Here is a 19,318-nt window from a genome sequence, read left to right on the forward strand (position 1 = left end):
GCTCTAGAAAAATGTTTTTTTTTTATGCTTGTTTATTAGGTGCTACTACAAGTGGTGGCCAAAAATATTGGCACCCTTGGTAAATATGAGCAAAGAAGGCTGTGAAAAAAACATCAGCATTGTTTATCCTTTTGATCTTTCATTCGAAATATTCACAAAAAATCTAACCTTTAATTGAAGTAAAAAAATTGAAAGAAGGGAAATATCTCATTATTAAATATTTTTCTCCAAAACACGTTGGCCACAATTATTGGCACCCCTAGAAATTCTAATAAGTAAAATATATCTGAAGTATATTCTCATTCATATTTTAATTTTTTTTTAGTGCACCTGGGTGACTAGAAACATAAAATTGTTCAGCCATGACTTCCTGTTTCATTGGGGTATAAATATGAGGTAATACACAGGCCAAATTCCCTTAATCATCAATCACAGTGGGTTAGACTAAAGAATATAGTTATGATGTGCAGCAAAAGGTTGTTGCGCTTCACAAAATGGGAAGTGGCTATAAAAAAAATAGCCAAAGCATTGAAAATGCCCATTTTCACCATCAGGACAATAATTAACAAGTTCCAATTAACTGGAGATCTTAAGAATTGGCCTAGAAGAGGACTTGTGTCTATATTGTCTCCATGCACAGTGAGGAGGATGGTTCAAGTGGCCAAAGACTCTCCAAGGATCACAGCTGGAGAATTGCAGAAATTTGTTGGGTCTTGGGGTCAGAAAGTCTCAAAAATAAATATCAGACATCATCTACATCACCACAAGTTGTTTGGGAGGGTTTCATGAAAGAAAAGGCCTCTGCTCTCATCCAACAACAAACTCAAGCATCTTCAGTTTGCCAGATACTACTGGAACTTCAAATGCGACCGGGTTCTATGGTCAGATGACACAAAATAAGAGCTTTTTGGCAGCAAACACCAGAGATGGGTTTGGCGCACACAGAGATGAAGATGTACCCAATGCCCACGGTTAAATGTGGTGCTGGATCTTTAATGTTGTGGAGCTTTTTTTCTGCCAGAGGTCCTGGACATCTTGTTCGGATACAATGCATCACAGACTCTATCAAATATCAACAGATAAAAAATCTAAACCTGACTGCCTCTGCCAGAAAGCTTACAATGGGCCCTGGTTGGATCTTCCAGCAGGACAATGATCCAAAACAAACATCAAAATCAACACAAAAAATGGTTCACTGACCACAAAATCAAAGTTCTGCCATGGCCATCCCAGTCTCCTGACCTGAACCCCATAGAAAACCTGTGGGGTGAACTGAAGAGGAGAGTCCACCAACATAGACCTCAGAATTTGAAGGATCTGGAGAGATTCTGCATGGAGGAATAGTCTCAGATCCCTTGCCAGGTGTTCTCCAACCTCATTAGGCATTATAAGAGAAGATAACAGCTCTGATATCTAGGCAAAGGGAGGTTGCAAAAAGTACTGAATAAAAGGGTGCCAATAATTATGGCCAATGCGTTTTGGAGAAAAATATGTATTTAATAATGAGGTATTTCCTCTGTTTTAATTGTATTACTTCAATTAAATGTTAGATTTTTTAATGAAAGATCAAAAGGATAAACAATGCAGATTTTTTTTCACAGCCTTCTTTGCTCATATTTACCAAGGGTGCCAATATTTTTGGCCACAACTGTAGTTACAAATCAAAAAGGAAATGGAAAATGCACACAGCAGTCACACTCGGGTCTCAGCAGGCTAGAGCAAGGTTTTATAACCCAGGGTTAGCTGTACTAACTTCCTTCATAAATAACAAAAGTCAAAAGGTTGATTTACCCAGGGTTACTCCGGGTTTAAAAACCTATTAACATAGGTTTAGCAAAGTTTGAAAAGCTTTAAAGAGCACTGTCAAAATAATTTCTGTATGTAGTTTCTGTATGCAACTGACCACTGTGAATGCGCAGGTGCTCTTTCAGGTGATGTTTGTATTTGAAGGCCTTGGAACATTCTGTACATTTGAATTTTCTGTTTCCACCAGACTGAGAAATAGTCCGCTGGGAAGAAAGAGAGAGAGGAGGGTGGTCAAAACGTTGGTTGAAAGTACTTATACAGAATAGTCTTAAGCCTAGTGTACACTACACGACTTGCAGTTGGCACCCTGTGACTGTGTTTTTTTTCGTCGTGCTGGTGCGAACACTACAGGACTGATCGCAGACTGGGTGTTTCAACTACACGACCATTCATCCTCGAATGAGGCCCTGTGTTCACCTGGTATTTAGATTAGTTTTGGGTGATCCGATCACAAGTGTACAAGCAAGACACATAACCATTACACCTGGTCATTCTTTTGACCACTTGTGTTTGGATTTAGAGGAGAGACTCTCTGATTTCATGAGGACATACATCAGTCATTACATCTGTGTACTGAATGATAGATAATAAAGCGCAAAAACATAAAGAAGCGCTAAAAAACGGCGCAGTTTATCTTAATAATTCACAAACATGACGTTTAGAGCAGAATTCTGAGTTATTTTAGTGCTATACCTGTAACTGAGCTTCTAATCTGTGTCCTTCTCAAATCTGTTTCCCTATTGTGCATGTTCATTCATTCGCTTTTTTAAATTTTCAGATCGTACACTTATTTCCCTTTAAATCCGCATATAACCGGCAAAAAACTTTCGTTACAGCTGTCTATGGCATTCGGTCCTGTTTCAAACGATTGCCCAAAATGCATCTTAAAATGAAGATGCCGAAATTCATTCACAAACTTGCGCTGTTTATTCTTGATAACATGTCAACAAGTATTTAAGAACGGCTTGTTTTCCCCTGTTTTCGTGCTTATTTGCCAAAAAAAAAAAAAAAAAAAAAGGAGAAGAAAAGAAAAACAGCTGAAAATAATAAAGACAGCAGGTAGTGAGATGTAGGTGATGATTTATTTTATTTTTTTGTCTCCAGCTTCCCAATACCTTGCTCTTCTCATGCACTCTCAATATTTCATTGGCCGTTGCTCATTGTCAATCTCTCGCTCATCGGGACAGTGCGCACATCTGATGACAATGTCAAGCAGTTTTAATATCTGTCGTAGCATCTGCGACTAGTCTCAGCATTTCGCAGGAGAGCGCACACTATAAGACCATTGGTTGTGAGATCTGAGACTTCTCGTCGCGGACCAGTCGCACACTCAAAACATCAAAGGAGATGAGCTGGAGTCGTGTAGTGTACACTTTGCTTTAGGTGACAATTAGATGTGACTGTGAACCAAAGCTCTGTGTAATTTCCTGTGTAATCCTCACATAAAGGTGTGAAGATCATAAAGGTGTGACTGGGGTGGCGTACCTGCTCCCGGACATGTCTGTGTGAGGTCATGTGACGGACGAGTTGTGTGCGGTAGGTGAAGGTGTAGCTACAGATGGAACAGCAGTAGTTATCGTCACTCTTTTCATGCCGCAGTTTAATGTGTTCCTTCAAAGAAGTGTGACGCTTGTAACCACGAGAACAGTGTGGACAAGTGTGCAGATAAGAGAATGCATCCGGGGTACCTGGGAGAAAAAGAGAGGGATGGGTGGACAGATGATGAAAATGATGAATTGTTCAGTGCACTGGTATTGCCCAGGTGTAAACGGGACATATGTGATAAACTGTAAAGGAAAAGCTGATAGAAACTAGTAGAGACGAAAAACTGAGAAGGGTGGAGAGAAAGGTGAATGTAGCGAGACTGAAATGAAAGATGTTTGTTGGATGGGTACCGTTCTCATCATGGACCCCTCTCTCTGGCGTGCTCTGGTGCTCCTCTGGGGCATCTGGGTAAATACTCGTAGTTTCCGCCTGTTTTTCCTGACCGGCCACTTCCTCATCAACATCATCATCTGCCTCCTCCTCAGTGACACACTCCTCTTTTAAAGACAGAGGTAGATCAGATCAACTACAACACACACAAATGCCCTTCTCTGTTATAGGATTTTCTCAACTACTGCTACCAATACTATTTTGTGGATACCGAGTAAATGCACCAGTACTTTATTTTTTGTACTCACCGATACCTGTATTTTTAGTAAAGGTGTCATTTTTAATTCGATAGATAAAATTGGTCAAGACAAACTTTGATGTTGGCTTGACATAGCCTCGCCAAAAGGTTTAAACTAGTTTTAAAAATTTGATGGTTATACAGACATTACAGTAAGACAAACAGCCAGCTTGCAAGCTGTCTCTGCTCTGACAGCAGAACAAACTCTTTGTTTGTTTTTTTGGCAGTTGGAGTTTGAATTAACGAGCATTCCTTTGGCCCGTTTGAACATTCCATCAATGTAAGTCTATGGGGTTTTCCCGATTTTTGAAGTCTGATTAGTTAGAAAATACATGGCACACTTTTCAAGAACAGTCTGAAGAGCTATACCAAGTTTGGAGGATGTTGCTTGAAAGCTCCAGGAGTTAGAAATGTTGGTCTCGGTTTAGGAATTTTGAAAAAAAAAAACCCTAAACCAAGTTTGGAGAATAACAGTACACTCACGGAGTACTTTATTAGGAATACTATAGTCCTAATAAAGTGCCCGACATGGTCTTCTGCTGTTGTAGCCCATCCGCCTCAAGGTTCGACATGTTTTGTATTCTGAGATGCTATTCTGCTCACTACAATTGTACAGAGGGGTTATCTGAGTTACCATAGCCTTTCTGACAGCTCGGACCAGTCTGGCCATTCTCCATTGACCTCTCTCATCAGCAAGGCATTTCCATCCACAGAACTGCCGCTCACTGGATGTTTTTTGTTTTTGCTGCCATTCTGAGTAAACTCTAGAGACTGTTGTGTGTAAAAATTCCAGGAGATCAGCAGTTACAGAAATACTCAAACCACCCCATCTGGCACCAACAATCATGCCACTGTCGAAATCACTGATATCAAATTTTTTCCCCATTCTGATGGTTGATGTGAACATTAACTGAAGCTCCTGACCCCTCTCTGAATGATTTTATGCACTGCACTGCTGCCACATGATTGGCTAATTTGAAAATCACAAGAATAAGTACTGTGGGTGTACAGGTGTTCCTAATAAAGTGCTCAGTGAGTGTATGTTGACTTAGTCAAGCCAACATAATTCCAAAACAGTGGCCTGACTGATGATTTGAAGGTAGCGTGTTTAATGTTTTCATGAAGTATTAACTCAACTATCACATCAAATACAGGTCATTATAGCTAATCACCAAGGCATCATAAATTCATAAAAAAAATGTTTTTTTGTATAACAATGTATTGGGTTAAACATTCAAAATATATTAATCAGTTGGCTTGATTAGAATAGTAAACCTTTTTAAGTAATTTCTATGTATAACAATTGTCCTTGTATTATGAGTTCACATTTTCTTTTTTTGACATCCATTCAGTGTTGGTGCTGAACAATGTTGCTGGGTGTGACCCGTTATAGTAACGAGATGTCTTTTTTCCATTATGAAGTAATGTAGGTAACGCTTTTATTTTTCAGTAAACTCCTTGTGCATTCCTAGCTTCCGCATCAAATATATTTACCACCTTGAAACAGACACACAGATGAACACCTAGATGTACAGAAAAGCACATAACCAACCTGACTGGAGCCTAGTTAATTAAAACCCACAACAGGTTCAAATAAAATTGAATAATGTATACATTGGATTTGGATGTTGGTTAGTAACATGCAGCAATTTTAAGTATTAAGCTGGTGTGTATTTATACAGTATATGACTGGGAAATGGGCCAGTAAGACCAACTTCTATGTGCTATGAAGGACTGTAAGGACCAGGTGACATATTATGTATGAATAATGGCCTGGAGACAGAGAAATGACCTCACACACACCTGTTCCAGCTATCTTACCATAATACCCTCTCACAGACAGTCATTCCAGTCATTTAAATTTTTTTCCATGACAAGCATAGCTTACTGTCCAAAGCACCCAACCCTCCTAGAGTCTCTGCCATCATTTACTCACCATCATGTTTTTTAAAAACCTTATGACTTACTTTCTGCTCTAGAACACAAAAGGAGATGTTAGGTAGAATGTTCATTTACATAGCATTTTTTTTTTTTTCCATACAATGAAAGTGAACGGTGACTGAGGCTGTCATTCTGCCTAAAATCTCCTTTGGTGTACCATGGAGGAAAGAAAGTCATACTGGTTTAAAACAACATGAGGGTTTAGTACATAGTAACATCATTTTCACTTTTGGGTGAACAGAACTATCCCTTTAAATAAAGGCAGCTTTGAGATGTGACCTGGTGGGAAAAACACATGCTCCAACTCATTGGTAGCATGTTGTAGTGCAAGTGCAGACAACTACAGTTCAAATATGACGTTATTTGACCTAGTCTATGTGTCATATACCCTTTTCCCCTCTATTATTTCCTGTCCGATCCTTTTAAGACAAAAAGTCTATAAATTACATATAAAAATATATAAATTCAGATGAGCACCGAGAGTATTTGTTGCACTAGACTGACCTTTGACCCTTATTTCTTCTATCATAGCATCTGGCCCCAGTCTGCCATCTGCTGCAATAAAGTAAAGTTAAAAAAAATAAAAAAAATAAATAAAACTATTTATTTATTGTTTAGATAAATTATCATTTTGTTCCATTTAGTTTTAAGGAGATATTTGATTTGTTTTCATTGTTTGTTTACTCACCATCCTCTGTGCATGCACTAGAGAGCTGTTGTGCTGATTTGAGTTGGAATACTGAGGCCTTTTGGTCAGGATCATCAGGAATACTGTCCTCCTCAACAATGTGCAGTTTGTCTTCATCATCTGAATCCGAGGTTGCCTCCGGCACACTGCTAAAACTCCTTACTACATTAGAGAGAAAGAATGACCTGTTCAGTTTAGGTTCAGCAATGTTCCCAAACTTTCATTTGCAGGATTATCCACACTCTCATTGAATTGTTGGCCATCTGTTATCCTGGTAAAAACAGATTAGCTCCAAACTAACACACCCATTTACACCTCTCGAGACTATTTCCTGTTTGCAAATGGAAGATTTTGTTTTGTGTTGATGTCTCTATTCAGTAACCGTTACAGTATTTTTTAGCCTTTTGTGTCTGTGTACAGATATTGACCCATAATAATTGACTGTACATCTAAGCTATTTAAGATTCTTATGAACAGAGGTTACATGCATCGTTAAACATGCACACACACTCGCATCCCTGAGGCACAAAAATATGTGCACACATACAATTGCAGGTAGAATTGGTGCCTTAAAGACAGGAAGTGAGATTCACATATTTTTAGATCAGTGTACAGTGTGTGTATGCATGTGTCTATCTGCAGAACGGTTCCAGATGTGCATGTATCACATGTGTTTTTTTGAATACACAGATTGTGAATCTGATGTTTAAACATGCTTGGTTTATAAGGAGCACGTCCAGTTTCTTATAATGCCTTTACTGCTGGCAGAATTAGAGGATGTCAACAGGAAGTGATGTAAAGGTGTTCAGATTATGAAAAAAATAGTTCCTGTTTAAGATTTCTATTCTTTCACATCTGTTGTTACAAGGTAATTGCACATAGCTGTGGAGGCCAGAATGCTGCATCTGAATTGACATCAGGGTCAGAAATTAACAGAGGCTTGGGGCAAAAATGCTACTAAAAGTGATAAAAATGCCCTGGAATTTAAAATGTGGGAGCAAAGAAATTGTATTCTAGGCCTAGATATACATATCTTTGCGTAAAACATAAGATATAATTACTAAGATCATTTATTTTAATAAATTGGTTAAAGTATTTGACCTTTTTTATATGATTAGAAAACATACCGCCTTATAAAGGTAAAAAGTGTGTGGTGAATAAGGGTGACTTAAATTTTGATCTAGAGCTCTCTGGTACTTTTTTTTTTCCATTTGAGTCTTGTATGCCTTTGAAATATGAACAACAAATGAGTAAATGATGACAGAATTTTCATTTTTGGGTGAACTTTGAATGACTCTCCAACACATTTGTGCTGCTTTTATGGGTGTGTTTGCACAGCACCACCTGAGTGACAAAGTATTGACAGGTAGAACTGTTCCAGTGTGACCTCATAATCAACACAATCAAGTCACCATGGCAACCCCCATTTCATGTGGCATTTCCTATTATGAGGTGATTTGGCTCGTTATAGAGTGCACCTGCTGCCACCACACACCCAATGACTTAACATCAGACACACACATGCAGGCTCTAGGGTTGGGCGATATGTAAAAAATATTTTAGCGATAATTGCCTTATTATTGCTATATCCGATTACATTGTCAACGCCCCTGCCGAGGGTCATTACATTTTTTGCTTTATTGATTTTGCTTAAAAATTTAAATACAAATAAAAGCAGAGAATAACCAGATGATTTCAAGTCTCATGTAATCGCAGTTTTCTTGATATCGATTCTTAAATCCCAAGATCGATCTTGCAGTCTGTGGCAACCCTCTATCATGGGGATTAACTTGTTCTGTGTGTCCAAAGACGAGATCCATGGATCCATATGTCATTGAATAATGTCTCATTTAATACCTTTTCTGTTTTTTACAGTCAGTTGCTGATTAAAAACAAACAAACAAAAAATAAATATTTAATTTTAATCACACATGGATGCGCTAAAGGAATTACACACATCTTCTCTTGTTATATGTGCTTACTGGCTGAAGCTGATTGTCTTAAAGAGACAGTACCGATTAAGCACATGTTCTACATATCAATGTAAATACTTGTAAATAGTACATATTATAAAGTAAACAATAAAAATTTAACAAAAATATGTATGCAACATAATATTTGAAGACATTAATTGATGGAATAGACTGATTTTTAACATTTTTCAAAAGCTAAAATGTGACCAATTTGATGAAAATCTAATGATAAAATATAATTTGTAAAATGTATATTTTCGAATTGAACCTAGAAGGATTGTCTAGAAGGTTCCTTTATAATTAAGAGTATTAGCTGAGAGAGAATTAATTTTATATGTAAGCAAAATGGACATTGTAACAGAAATGTACCCATATGAATCGATATCAAATCGAGATCAGAATCGAATTGACAGCTTGTGAATCGTAATCATGAAATCTGTATCAATACCCAGCCCTAATATTATTTGTTATTTGTGATACACTGCCTGGTCAAAAAAAAAAAAAAAAAAGTCACATACTCTAATATTACTTTGGACCACCTTTAGCTTTGATTACGGCACGCATTCGTCGTGACATTGTTTCGACAACTTTATGCAACGTCACAAAATGTATTTCCATCCAGAGTTGCATTAATTTTTGGCCGAGATCTTGTATTGATGACAGGAGAGTCGAACCACTCCATTAAGTCTTTTCCAGCACATCCCTATGACTTTCATGCTACCTAAAGCACTCTTTCACAATTTGAGCCTGATGAATCTTGGCATTGCCGTCCTGGAATATGCCCGTGCCGTCAGGGAAGAAAAATCTACTGATGGGATAACCTGGTCATTCATTACATTCAGGTAAATGACCAAAGAAAATGTAAAGGTAGTCAGCTGACTTCATTTTATTGCCACATAATGTTGCTGAGCCTAGACCTGACCAATTGAAGCCCAGATCATAACACTACAGTGGGCACTATAGATGAAATCACTCTGATGTCACACCGCAGGAAACTCCGCTTCCGGGTTCTTTGAGCACCAGATTTCAATGGTGGAAATAGGCAACACTGCAGTTTTAATAATCTTTTAAGATTTACAGAATGTAATAATGTCTGTTAATGTTAATAAATGTTATAATAAAGGAATATCTATGGTTAACAGTGAAGAAATTATGTAGGTTCTTTTCTGAAATATCAGCAAAACAAGTTTAAACTTGGTTCAATGAGCCTGTATGATCATGTCGGACATGAAACAGTTTGATGAGTACACATCCTCACATGTTTAACACGCTCCTAAAGCCTAAGAAATGTGATACATAAAAATAAAAAATATGTGTCTTTACTGCTTAAATTATTAACCTACACACAATAAATAATAATTTTCTTATTATATAAGAATCTTACTTCAATATGATCACATTCCATATCAAAACGTAATAACAGCCGTTTTTGATTGAACAATATTATTTACTGCATTCAAAATCAATGCAAAGACATCATTTTAGCAGTAAAAAATCTTTTTTATTCACTTATCCTTTCACAAACAGTAGTCCATGTGCTGCAGTGGTGGAGACGGGTCCCGTTCCTACCGTTATATCGTAAGTGATCCTGATCATATAAGATCATCATTAGATCATATTTGACCTCATATCTGTCACAGTGACAGCACTTTGGAAATTAAAAACAGCTGTTTGTGATCTGAGTTTGTATGATTTCTTTGTAAAAAAAAAAAAAAAAAAGTTCATATCCACCAACAGCTGCTGCGGGTCAATTGTGTCTAATATAGCAGACGCAATAACAATGACGGTGACCCGTGAAATATCATCATCAACCCTGAATTTTTCCTGATGCAACGATCTGGTGGAAATCTAAAGAAGCCCTAATCTGTGGGAAATGGGGTGTTTCAACCCCACAAACAGCACTTTTTGGGCAGTTTCAGCACAGTTTGAGCAAAGCGCCATCAGAAAGCAGTTATTTTCCCAGCTACCAAAAAAACCTGGAAGTGACGGGGCAGAGCGTTTGTTTGTAAACAGTAACTTTATCTATGCATGATGGGTGCATCGCTTCACTTCTTACCCTGACGTGCCCATCGCTTTGGAATAGGGTAAATCTGGACTCATCAGACCAAATGAACTTTTTCCTTTGCTCCACAGTCCAATCTTTATGCTCCCTAGCAAACTGAAGTCGTTTTTTCTGATTAGCCTCACAAACAACTGGATTTCTTGTGGCCACACAGCTGTTTAGTCCCAATACTGTAAGTTCTCTTCGCATTGTGCGTGTGGAAATGCTCTTAATTTCACTATTAAAAATAGAAGCGAGTTCTACTGTAATTTTTTTTACGATGCGGCTTCAAGCGTTTTAGTAATCTCCGATCACGATCATTTGTGATTTTTTTTTTCGACCACATTTCTTCCGTGAAGCTGACAGTTCACCACTATCCTTCCAGGTTTTAATAATGCGTTGGACAGTTCTTAACCCAATTCCATTTATTTCAGCAATCTCCTTAGATGTTTTCTTTACTTGATGCAGGCTAATAATTTGCCCCTTCTGAAACACAGTAACATCTTTTCCACGACCAAGGGATACGTCATCCGACATGGTTGTTTAAGAAATGAGAAGCTGAGAGACAGACGTGTGAGACACGAGCTCTGCAAACTTTGCTAGTTTTTTAATTATTTTCATGTTGTGATCCGGTGAGATTCGATACACCCAATTACATACTTGCTCTTTGAGGTAAATATGGCAAAGAAGTCAAAATTCTCAGACTCTGGAGACATTAAAAGACACTTACGTGTTCAAGCTGAGGCCACTGACGGGACTGCGGACCGGAGACTCGATTTGGACGGCACGTCGGGAGAAGATATTCAGCATCAGTTGTCCAACATGTCGGTGATGCTGACGAAGGTTCTTGCTGACTTGGAGGATCGATTACAGCGATGGAAACAAAATTCTCTGAGTTGTTTACAAGAGTGACAGAAGTTGAAAAACGAATAGATTATCTTGAGTCATTGGAAAGGGAATTAACCGCTAATCCGCCCGCGTCCAAAACAGATTTGGAATTAATTTAGGAAAAACTGGAATATTTCAAAAATATGAGCCGAAGGAATAACATACGAATTGTTGGAATTCCTGAGCATGAAGAGGGCAGAGATATGGTGAAATTCCTGGACGAGTTTTTCCCGAGTCTGCTGGACATAACAGGCCACAAGCTGGAAATCTGCGAGCTCACAGAGTCCCGGCTCGCAGATCTGCTGAGGGAGATAGGCCTCGATGCATTCTGGCCAAATTTCTGAAATCATCCGATAAAGATCTTGTGTTGCGCCAGGCGAGGAGCAAAGGGAAGCTTTCTTGGAAGAACCATAATATTTTCTTGTTCCCGGACTTTGCGAATTCCACGAGAGAAACGCGATCGGTTCAGGGAATGCAAGAAACTCTTACATCAGAAAGAGATCTAGTTTGCTCTGATGTTCCCGGCCAAACTGAGAATAGAAACGAAGAATGGTCGCAAAGTATTTACTTGTCCAAAACAGGCACTCTCCTTTATAAATACATTGGAGTAAGCTATTCGATGTTTCTTATATTAGTGGACTGACTCGCGGTTCAGGAACTCTATTATCTGAGGAAGCTGGGTGCCATTTTTGTTTCTTTTTGCGTTGACTCCGCCTAGCGGCTGGAGTTTGTTTTGTGGCATGACTCCAAGAAACTTTTGCATTGACGGAAGATTTTTTTTGTTACACTGAAGTTCCCGGCCAGATCGAGAATGGACACTTTGAATGACCACAAAATATCTATATGCTCACATAAAGGACGTCTTTTATAAAGTTGATGGGCTGAGTAAGTTATGGTGTTTTTTTTTTGTTTTTTTTGTTTTTTGCGCGGCCTCCGAGTTAGTTTGGCTCTTGATCATCCGAGGAACCGGTATGCCGGTTTTGTTTTTCGCGCTGGCTCTGCCTAACGGCTGGAGCTTGTTTTGTGGAATTAAACTACTTCGGGACAGTTGTGGTTAAATATGCTTGTTCTTTGTGCTTATGCCTCCTAGTAGAATGATTACCTCATCTGCTGCACTCATAACAGCTGGTTCACTGAACATTTGTTTGTCTGTCCGAGGAAACTGAACGGCTTTATATCAGCTGGAGTTTATTTTGTGGAGGAACACACCTTCAAGACAGTTCTGTGAATGAATCTACATGTTTTTTCTGTTATTCTGCCTGTTGGTTGGGGTATGTTTTACAAAGTATTTTCTGTTATTGTAATTGTGCCTCACAAAATTTGTGCAGAAGCACCGGACTCGAGCAGTCCGATGGCAAAGATGTCACGGGGGCTCTCGTAAGGGCATACATGGACTCTTTGAGTTTGGAGGGATTGTCGCCGGTTGGCGCTGTCGTGCGCGGGGTTAATGCGCACGTTTTTCTTTTTTCTGTTTGTTTTGTTCCGGGAGAAGTTCGGGGTTTGATTGTTGCATTAATGGGGAATGTGGTCTGTATAATTTTGTTTTTGACACACTCATTTCTTCTTATTTTTTATTATATCAATATGTCAAATGTTAATGTGAATGGGTTATCTCTCTCCACATGGAATGTAAATGGGTTGGGGCACCCCATAAAAAGAAGGAAGGTTATTTCTGTTCTTAAGCGCAAGAAATATGATATAGTGTTTCTTCAAGAAACGCATCTTTCCCCGCAAGAAGCTGAAAAATCTGGGAAGATATGGGGTGGGCATATTTTCTTTAGTGCTGGCTCAAGTAAGAGCAGGGGAGTCATTATATTGATTAATAAACATCTACAATTCAAATGTCTCAAAAAAAGAAAAGAAATGAGAAGCTACACACTGCATCAGTTAGGGATAAAAGAATTGTTGCCAACTGAAACATAATAATCACTGCAATAATGATCCAATCATAGGCTCAAGTATCTACTTATTTAAATCCAAACAGCTACTTTTTTTTTGGCCAGGCAGTGTATATTATTTACTTACACCAGAATCCCTCCCACATGACATCATATCCTGGTATATTGCGTTTTCCAAAACAGTTTGCGTGCTCAATGCCTTGTGTGACCATCCCTTTAGGCATGAAATGTAGTGTGCTTGTGTGTTTATGTTTGAGTGTTGTGTGTGTGCATGCATGTGTGTCTAGGGACATAATCAATTTAGAATAACTTGGGAGCAGCTGTCACCTAAAATTGCTGTTTCTCCCCTGCCTTTTGCTTAAAAGGAGCTCTCATGTACACATGACCCACGTGAGACCAATTAAACACTGTACCAGATCTACGCTATCAGTGCATTTTCTTTCTCTCATCCATATAAACTCATTCAACATATTTCTGTTTCGTCCAGTCACACGAACACAAGTCCCTCCCTACAACCCTCCCCCACCCTTAAAAAAAGAATGAGAAGAACCCTCCCCTTACCCTGAGAAACGTTCCCCCTGCCGTACAAAGAGGCGGCAAACCACTGGGAGTGATTAGCATGCAAAAAGAGATTCCCAGCAGTCACAAGCCCCCCCTATACATGCACAGAGTAAAATGTGAAAAGCTCTTTAATGCCCTTCCATTTCCCTTTTCCATCAACAGGGAAGTGTGAAAAGAATCCTGGGCTACAGGTGTTCGTTTTGTCTTTGTTTGTCCCGCACATATATTTACTTGCACCATACCTTTACAACACATTGACACGTGCATAACAAACACTCTGGGGGAGAGGGTGAAGATTAAGTGTGAGATGTAGAGAAAAATGAGAACAATATGATGAGAGCAATATAATTTTTCTCTAAATAAACACTCTAGAAAGAAGCAGCTAAAAAACTGCATATGACTACGAAATCTACAGAGCCAGTCAGATGTGTGTTTGAGGCCCTGTTTACACGTTATTAGGATGCGTTTTGGGCAATCTTATCACAAGTTTTCAGGCGAGAAACATCTTCGTTTACACTTGGTTGTAATGTGTCTCGTAACATAACTTGTGTTCAGATTTCAAGGGGAGTGTCTCTGATTTGATGACTGCATACATTACTCATTACTACAGTGTGTTCGAAAGCATGCGTGTTTACGCTACAAGCATGAAGTGAAGTGAGTGAAACTAAAACTGGATGAAGTGGACAAATCTTAAACATTTTGGACCCTATTTACACCTGTCCTTAGCGTCATCTCGTTTTAAATGGATCACCTGAAATGCATTTAAATACCAGGGGTTAACATGGCCTGTAAATGTCTGTCATCCACAGGAAGATGCCATTTATGGCTCCTTTGCATCCAAAGTGACAATTAATTTTCAACAATATTGTATTATTTTTAGCAAATGAAGTGCTTTTATACAGAACCTCACAGCACAATCCAAAATACCACTTTGTAGTTATTTTTGTCAGATAAAGTGCTGCACTACAGAGCATCACAGATGTGAGATATTGCTGAAATATTATACAATTACTATGGATTTATTATTACTATTAGTAGTATTACAGTGAATATTACATAACTACAGTTTTCTGTCGTACTTCTTTTCCATTTAAATTGAGCTTTTATTTTGGTGGAAGCATTTACTTTGAAGCCCTTTCCCTGTGTGTGTTTTGACATTAGCTTCTCACTTCCGGAAAAAATGGTCACTATGTGACCAAATGTGATTATTATACTGCAAAAGGCTGCCATTTCATTAAATAAATATGTAGTCTGTATGTGCCTCCCGCTATAAAGTGAATTAGAACTCTGCTCACTGTCATCTGCTACAAAAAAGCGTGCAATGCTCATGATGGTGTTTTCTGTATATGAGCCAAGCAGCTCTAAAAGGTATCAGCACTTTGTGGCTTTATGTCTGCACACTGTCTCCACACATTGACAAGCACTCACATTTGAAGCACGCAGCACATGCAAACTTTATATTTATCTCATGAAATCGCAGTCTTTGCGGTTAAATAATCTCCTTAAGACATAATGTGATTTTAATTTGTGTGCTGAATGTTTACATAATGACATACGTACATCAGATGGTATAGTTTTTGGTATTGGAGCATTTTTACAAGCACGAGTACAGGTACATGAGCGTGGTATCGGACCCGATTCTGATACCAGTATTGGCATCGGGACATCCCTCAATGTTTTAATAGTTACTTCTGGGTGTCCATTACAATAGACATTAGCTCAGAGTTATGCCATATTTTTTGCCTTATGTCACATGCCACCATGCTTAATTTTATTTACATTTGTTTTGTTCAAAAAGTAACAGTGTGTGAAATTACACTCATGGTTTTTTCATAGCAGCATCTAATCTAATAATTCTTTGTGATTTGGGTGACACCTTTAAAAACACCAGAGAAAAGTGATGTCCACTTCACATGTATCTTGATTATTAATCAATATTAATATTATATTCTAACGTAGCATAAATATAATAATATTAACAAGACAATAAGGATAATTGCACATTGTTACTTTTGATCAAATTAATCATATATCTGTAAATTACCAGACTTGAACTATTTAAGACTGTTTACAGTTAATGATGCATAACAATTGAGGGAAACGTAAGTAATAACATATGTATTACTATATATATACTCTTTGAATTATTATTATGAGATTTATTAACAGGGTGCATAATTTTTTCTAACTTAAACCAGAGGTTGGGTATTCCTGAAGAGTCACACACACAGTCACACACAATAACTTAAAACCAGCATGCTGCTGACCAGAGAGAGAAGAGATAAATGCTAACATGTGTGGTTGTAGAGGTCAAAGGTTGACTGAAAAGGCCAGGGGGGAGAGCAAGGGAAGGAAAGAAGTGTCCTCCTTTGAAGCACAGGCCTTTTTCATCTAATGTCAAATTTTTATTGAAAAAATGGTTCACCCGAATCAAAAGCCAAAACAACAACATTCTTCTTGTTTCACTTTGTCTTACTGTAACATACTAAAGGCAAATATAGGGAGATGTACATTTATGTACTGTTCACCTATTGCAATAGCATGTCCTCTCTACTAGCATTGAGAGAGGACTGCAGCACTGAGTCCACACATCAGTTAAATACAAGCACATCAATGACTTAACCACAGACGCATACAAACATGATGTGTGATGCGACCCATTTTTCTTGAAACATGAGGCTGACTAACTGGACCAATGAAAATAAGCCTCGGATGGACCACGGTGTGACTTCATTTCCGAATGCCTCCCACGTGCAGTAACGCCCTAAATTCGTATGGTCTGTTGGACATGTCAAGCGCGAGTCCTCCTGTGAAGCAGTGCAATGAAGAACGCAAACAAAAGTTACGCCGCGCTTACGTCACGCATTGCGTTCATCACACAATACATCAGTCCGCGCCAAAAACCTGTTCGCCGAACTCCGGCTGTGTATTTATATACCATTGATACCCCATTAACAGTTGCTCAGATCAGTCAAAACCAATTACAACATGAGACTAAGCTGTGTATCACGCGTGTAATTACGCTCGACTAAGATAGAAACAGTGAAGCAGCTCCTCCCTGGACCTGTCCGCGCTGGGATGTATAGACTGCCTTTGTTCCCCTACAAATTTAAACATGACTTAAATACGAGCATATGTGTGTATATCTTACGTACGAATATGCATTACTAAGGCACGCCAATAAAAGCACCTATGTAGGTGTTTCGTCACCTATCCTACCTGGCTCGTCTCCGACATGCGAGATCAGCCGCCCCGCCCTCACTGCAGCAAATAACGGTCCACACCGCCATTACATAAATACCTAACGGGGAAAATAACTGGGTAACGGAGATCTGCTTTATTGCTGACCAGAAACAGCGCCAACAACCACCTTATGCGCGACTTTAGTTCCTTAGAAAACCAGTCCGAGCACTTTAAAGACACTGAAACTGGACACCCGAGCGAAAAATAAAAATAAACCAAACAATCCGTGTTCCAGCTAAGAGAGGACGCCTTAAATGTCACCAGTGGATGAAAGCGAAAGAAAACAGAACCAGAAATATGAGCTGCAGGCACACACGGGTGTGATGAAAACGATGCCACATGCACGTCTGATATCAAACACCATCTTCTCTCTACCTGCACAAGTTGCCATTTGCTGTTGCGTGTGCTGGGCGCCTCGTCTCTCTCGCTTCTGTCGGGCAGATCGCGTTTCACACACCGTTTCCTTTCCGCCGTTTGTGTAATCACTGCTCTGGAGACGAGAGGAGTGTGATGAACGGTTAAAGAGGACATTGGCTCGCTCCGTTGTCTCCTCGCCGTTCAGGTAAACACGTTGACGGCTCCTGTGCGCGTTACGTCGCGGGCGGATCGACGCTCGTTGTCATACGCACGTACAGGCAGGAAAAGGTACTAGCGCGATGCTGCCGTTCATGACTGCACGGTGGACTATATTACCAGATTACTGGAGAGGTTATTTAAAGAGAGAGCGACATCTAACCATATATCAACATTCATTCTGTGCGGGTTACCAGGCGAGAGAAGGAGACTATTGCATTACTGACCATGCAAAAAAAGAAAAGAAAAAGTAAACTAGTCATTGTAGATAATGAAGTGCATAAAAGCTATCATTGAAGAAATTAACTGGATAAACCTGATTATGGATTTTCTTGATAAAACTGTCTGCAGTTTTTAACCCCAGACCGTTGCTATAACTTGGTAATGTCAATAAGTGCATGTAAGCAAATAAATAAATAAATAAATAAAAGTCTCCAAGAACATTCAGTAACGCTGTCGCTATGTTAGCTCATAATTTCGTAGTACAGTCTTGCACCCATAATGGAAGAAGAAAAAACATTTTAAAAACTAAGTGTGTTCTTTAGACTACTCTAAATAAAGTAAAACATATATTTTTTTAAATGGGATATATTTATCTAAAGTTGGCACGCAAATTTTCATTTACTTTTTGGATGTAAGACATGACGCTATTGTGTCTTAAATTACATTTGTGAGTAAATGATGATGGAAATTGGCTTATGGCACCATCAGTTGTCAAGAAAAATAATAAAGATGCGAAACCAAGTTCTTTCTCCCAGGGCAGCTGATATTAACTGTAGAGCTGACTCATTTAAAGAGACAGCACTGTTTGCCTTACTCTGCTCCACACGTTTTTGATCAAAACAAACGCTGATAGACCACATTGTGTCTGGATCTAAAGTTGTTAAATGAACATTCAGCTCTGAAAGTAGCTATTGCATGAGAAAAGACGTGCGTCCTTCCGTATAACGGTCCGGACAGACTCAGGTATAACGGTGCAGCTCACACTGGGACAACCTACTCTCCAGCTCCCCAGAACTTCCTTAAGTCGCCATTAAACTAGTCCAGAGGTGGAAAAACCATCCGGGCCAAAATTAATACAACTTTTTTTTCTCCTTCGTTCTCGTATGTGCGATCTGATTTCAGCCTGTGGGACTCACCGTTGTTGCGTCGTGGCTGTGACTGTTTTCTGCGCTGACACCTGGGGCCATCCGCCATGATTTTTGCACAGTCTAAAAGCACTGCCTCGCGGAGTAAGCCCCCTAGCTCTCCCCCTCCATTACCCCCTCCCCATAGCAGCCCCCTCCGCACCTGGTTTACGACATTCTGCTTTACGACATCACCTTCTTATGCTGGGAGAACACCTCTCCCTCTCCAAGCAGCCCTCCACCATATTTTTTTAAACATGTGTCCAGATATAGCTTTAATGTAATAAACGTTTTTTTCCCCTTTTTTAAATTTTTTTTTACTAATTTTTAAAAGTTTTTCCCGGCCAACAGGTTTATTGTAATATCGGCAGCGCCCCCGACAGGCAGGAAAGTCCGATGACGTAGT

At 39.1% G+C, this 19,318-nt stretch overlaps 1 protein-coding gene across 5 annotated transcripts in view; it reads right to left on the reverse strand.

Moving 5' to 3' along the window:
• The window catches only part of LOC127442774 (zinc finger E-box-binding homeobox 1-like), a 45,549-nt gene extending 26,537 nt beyond the window's left edge, over positions 1–19,012 (reverse strand). The window contains exons 1-6 of one of the 5 annotated variants that reach the window (XM_051700948.1): positions 18,925–19,012; positions 6,609–6,770; positions 6,425–6,472; positions 3,702–3,848; positions 3,292–3,494; positions 1,904–2,009 (exon numbers count right to left, since the gene is read on the reverse strand). In XM_051700948.1, coding sequence (XP_051556908.1) covers positions 1,904–2,009; positions 3,292–3,494; positions 3,702–3,848; positions 6,425–6,472; positions 6,609–6,770; positions 18,925–18,982 — 724 coding nt within the window. In that variant the 5' untranslated portion in view covers positions 18,983–19,012. Of the gene's footprint in view, positions 1–1,903; positions 2,010–3,291; positions 3,495–3,701; positions 3,849–6,424; positions 6,476–6,608; positions 6,771–11,352; positions 11,482–17,587; positions 17,826–18,924 lie in introns of those variants that run through there. The other 4 variants (XM_051700947.1, XM_051700949.1, XM_051700951.1 and 1 more) reach the window with 4 other exon arrangements.
• Between the last annotated feature and the right edge of the window lie 306 nt (positions 19,013–19,318).

Source organism: Myxocyprinus asiaticus, chromosome 6 (assembly GCF_019703515.2).
Source record: "Myxocyprinus asiaticus isolate MX2 ecotype Aquarium Trade chromosome 6, UBuf_Myxa_2, whole genome shotgun sequence".
In the NCBI taxonomy this organism is placed as follows: Eukaryota; Metazoa; Chordata; class Actinopteri; order Cypriniformes; family Catostomidae; genus Myxocyprinus; species Myxocyprinus asiaticus.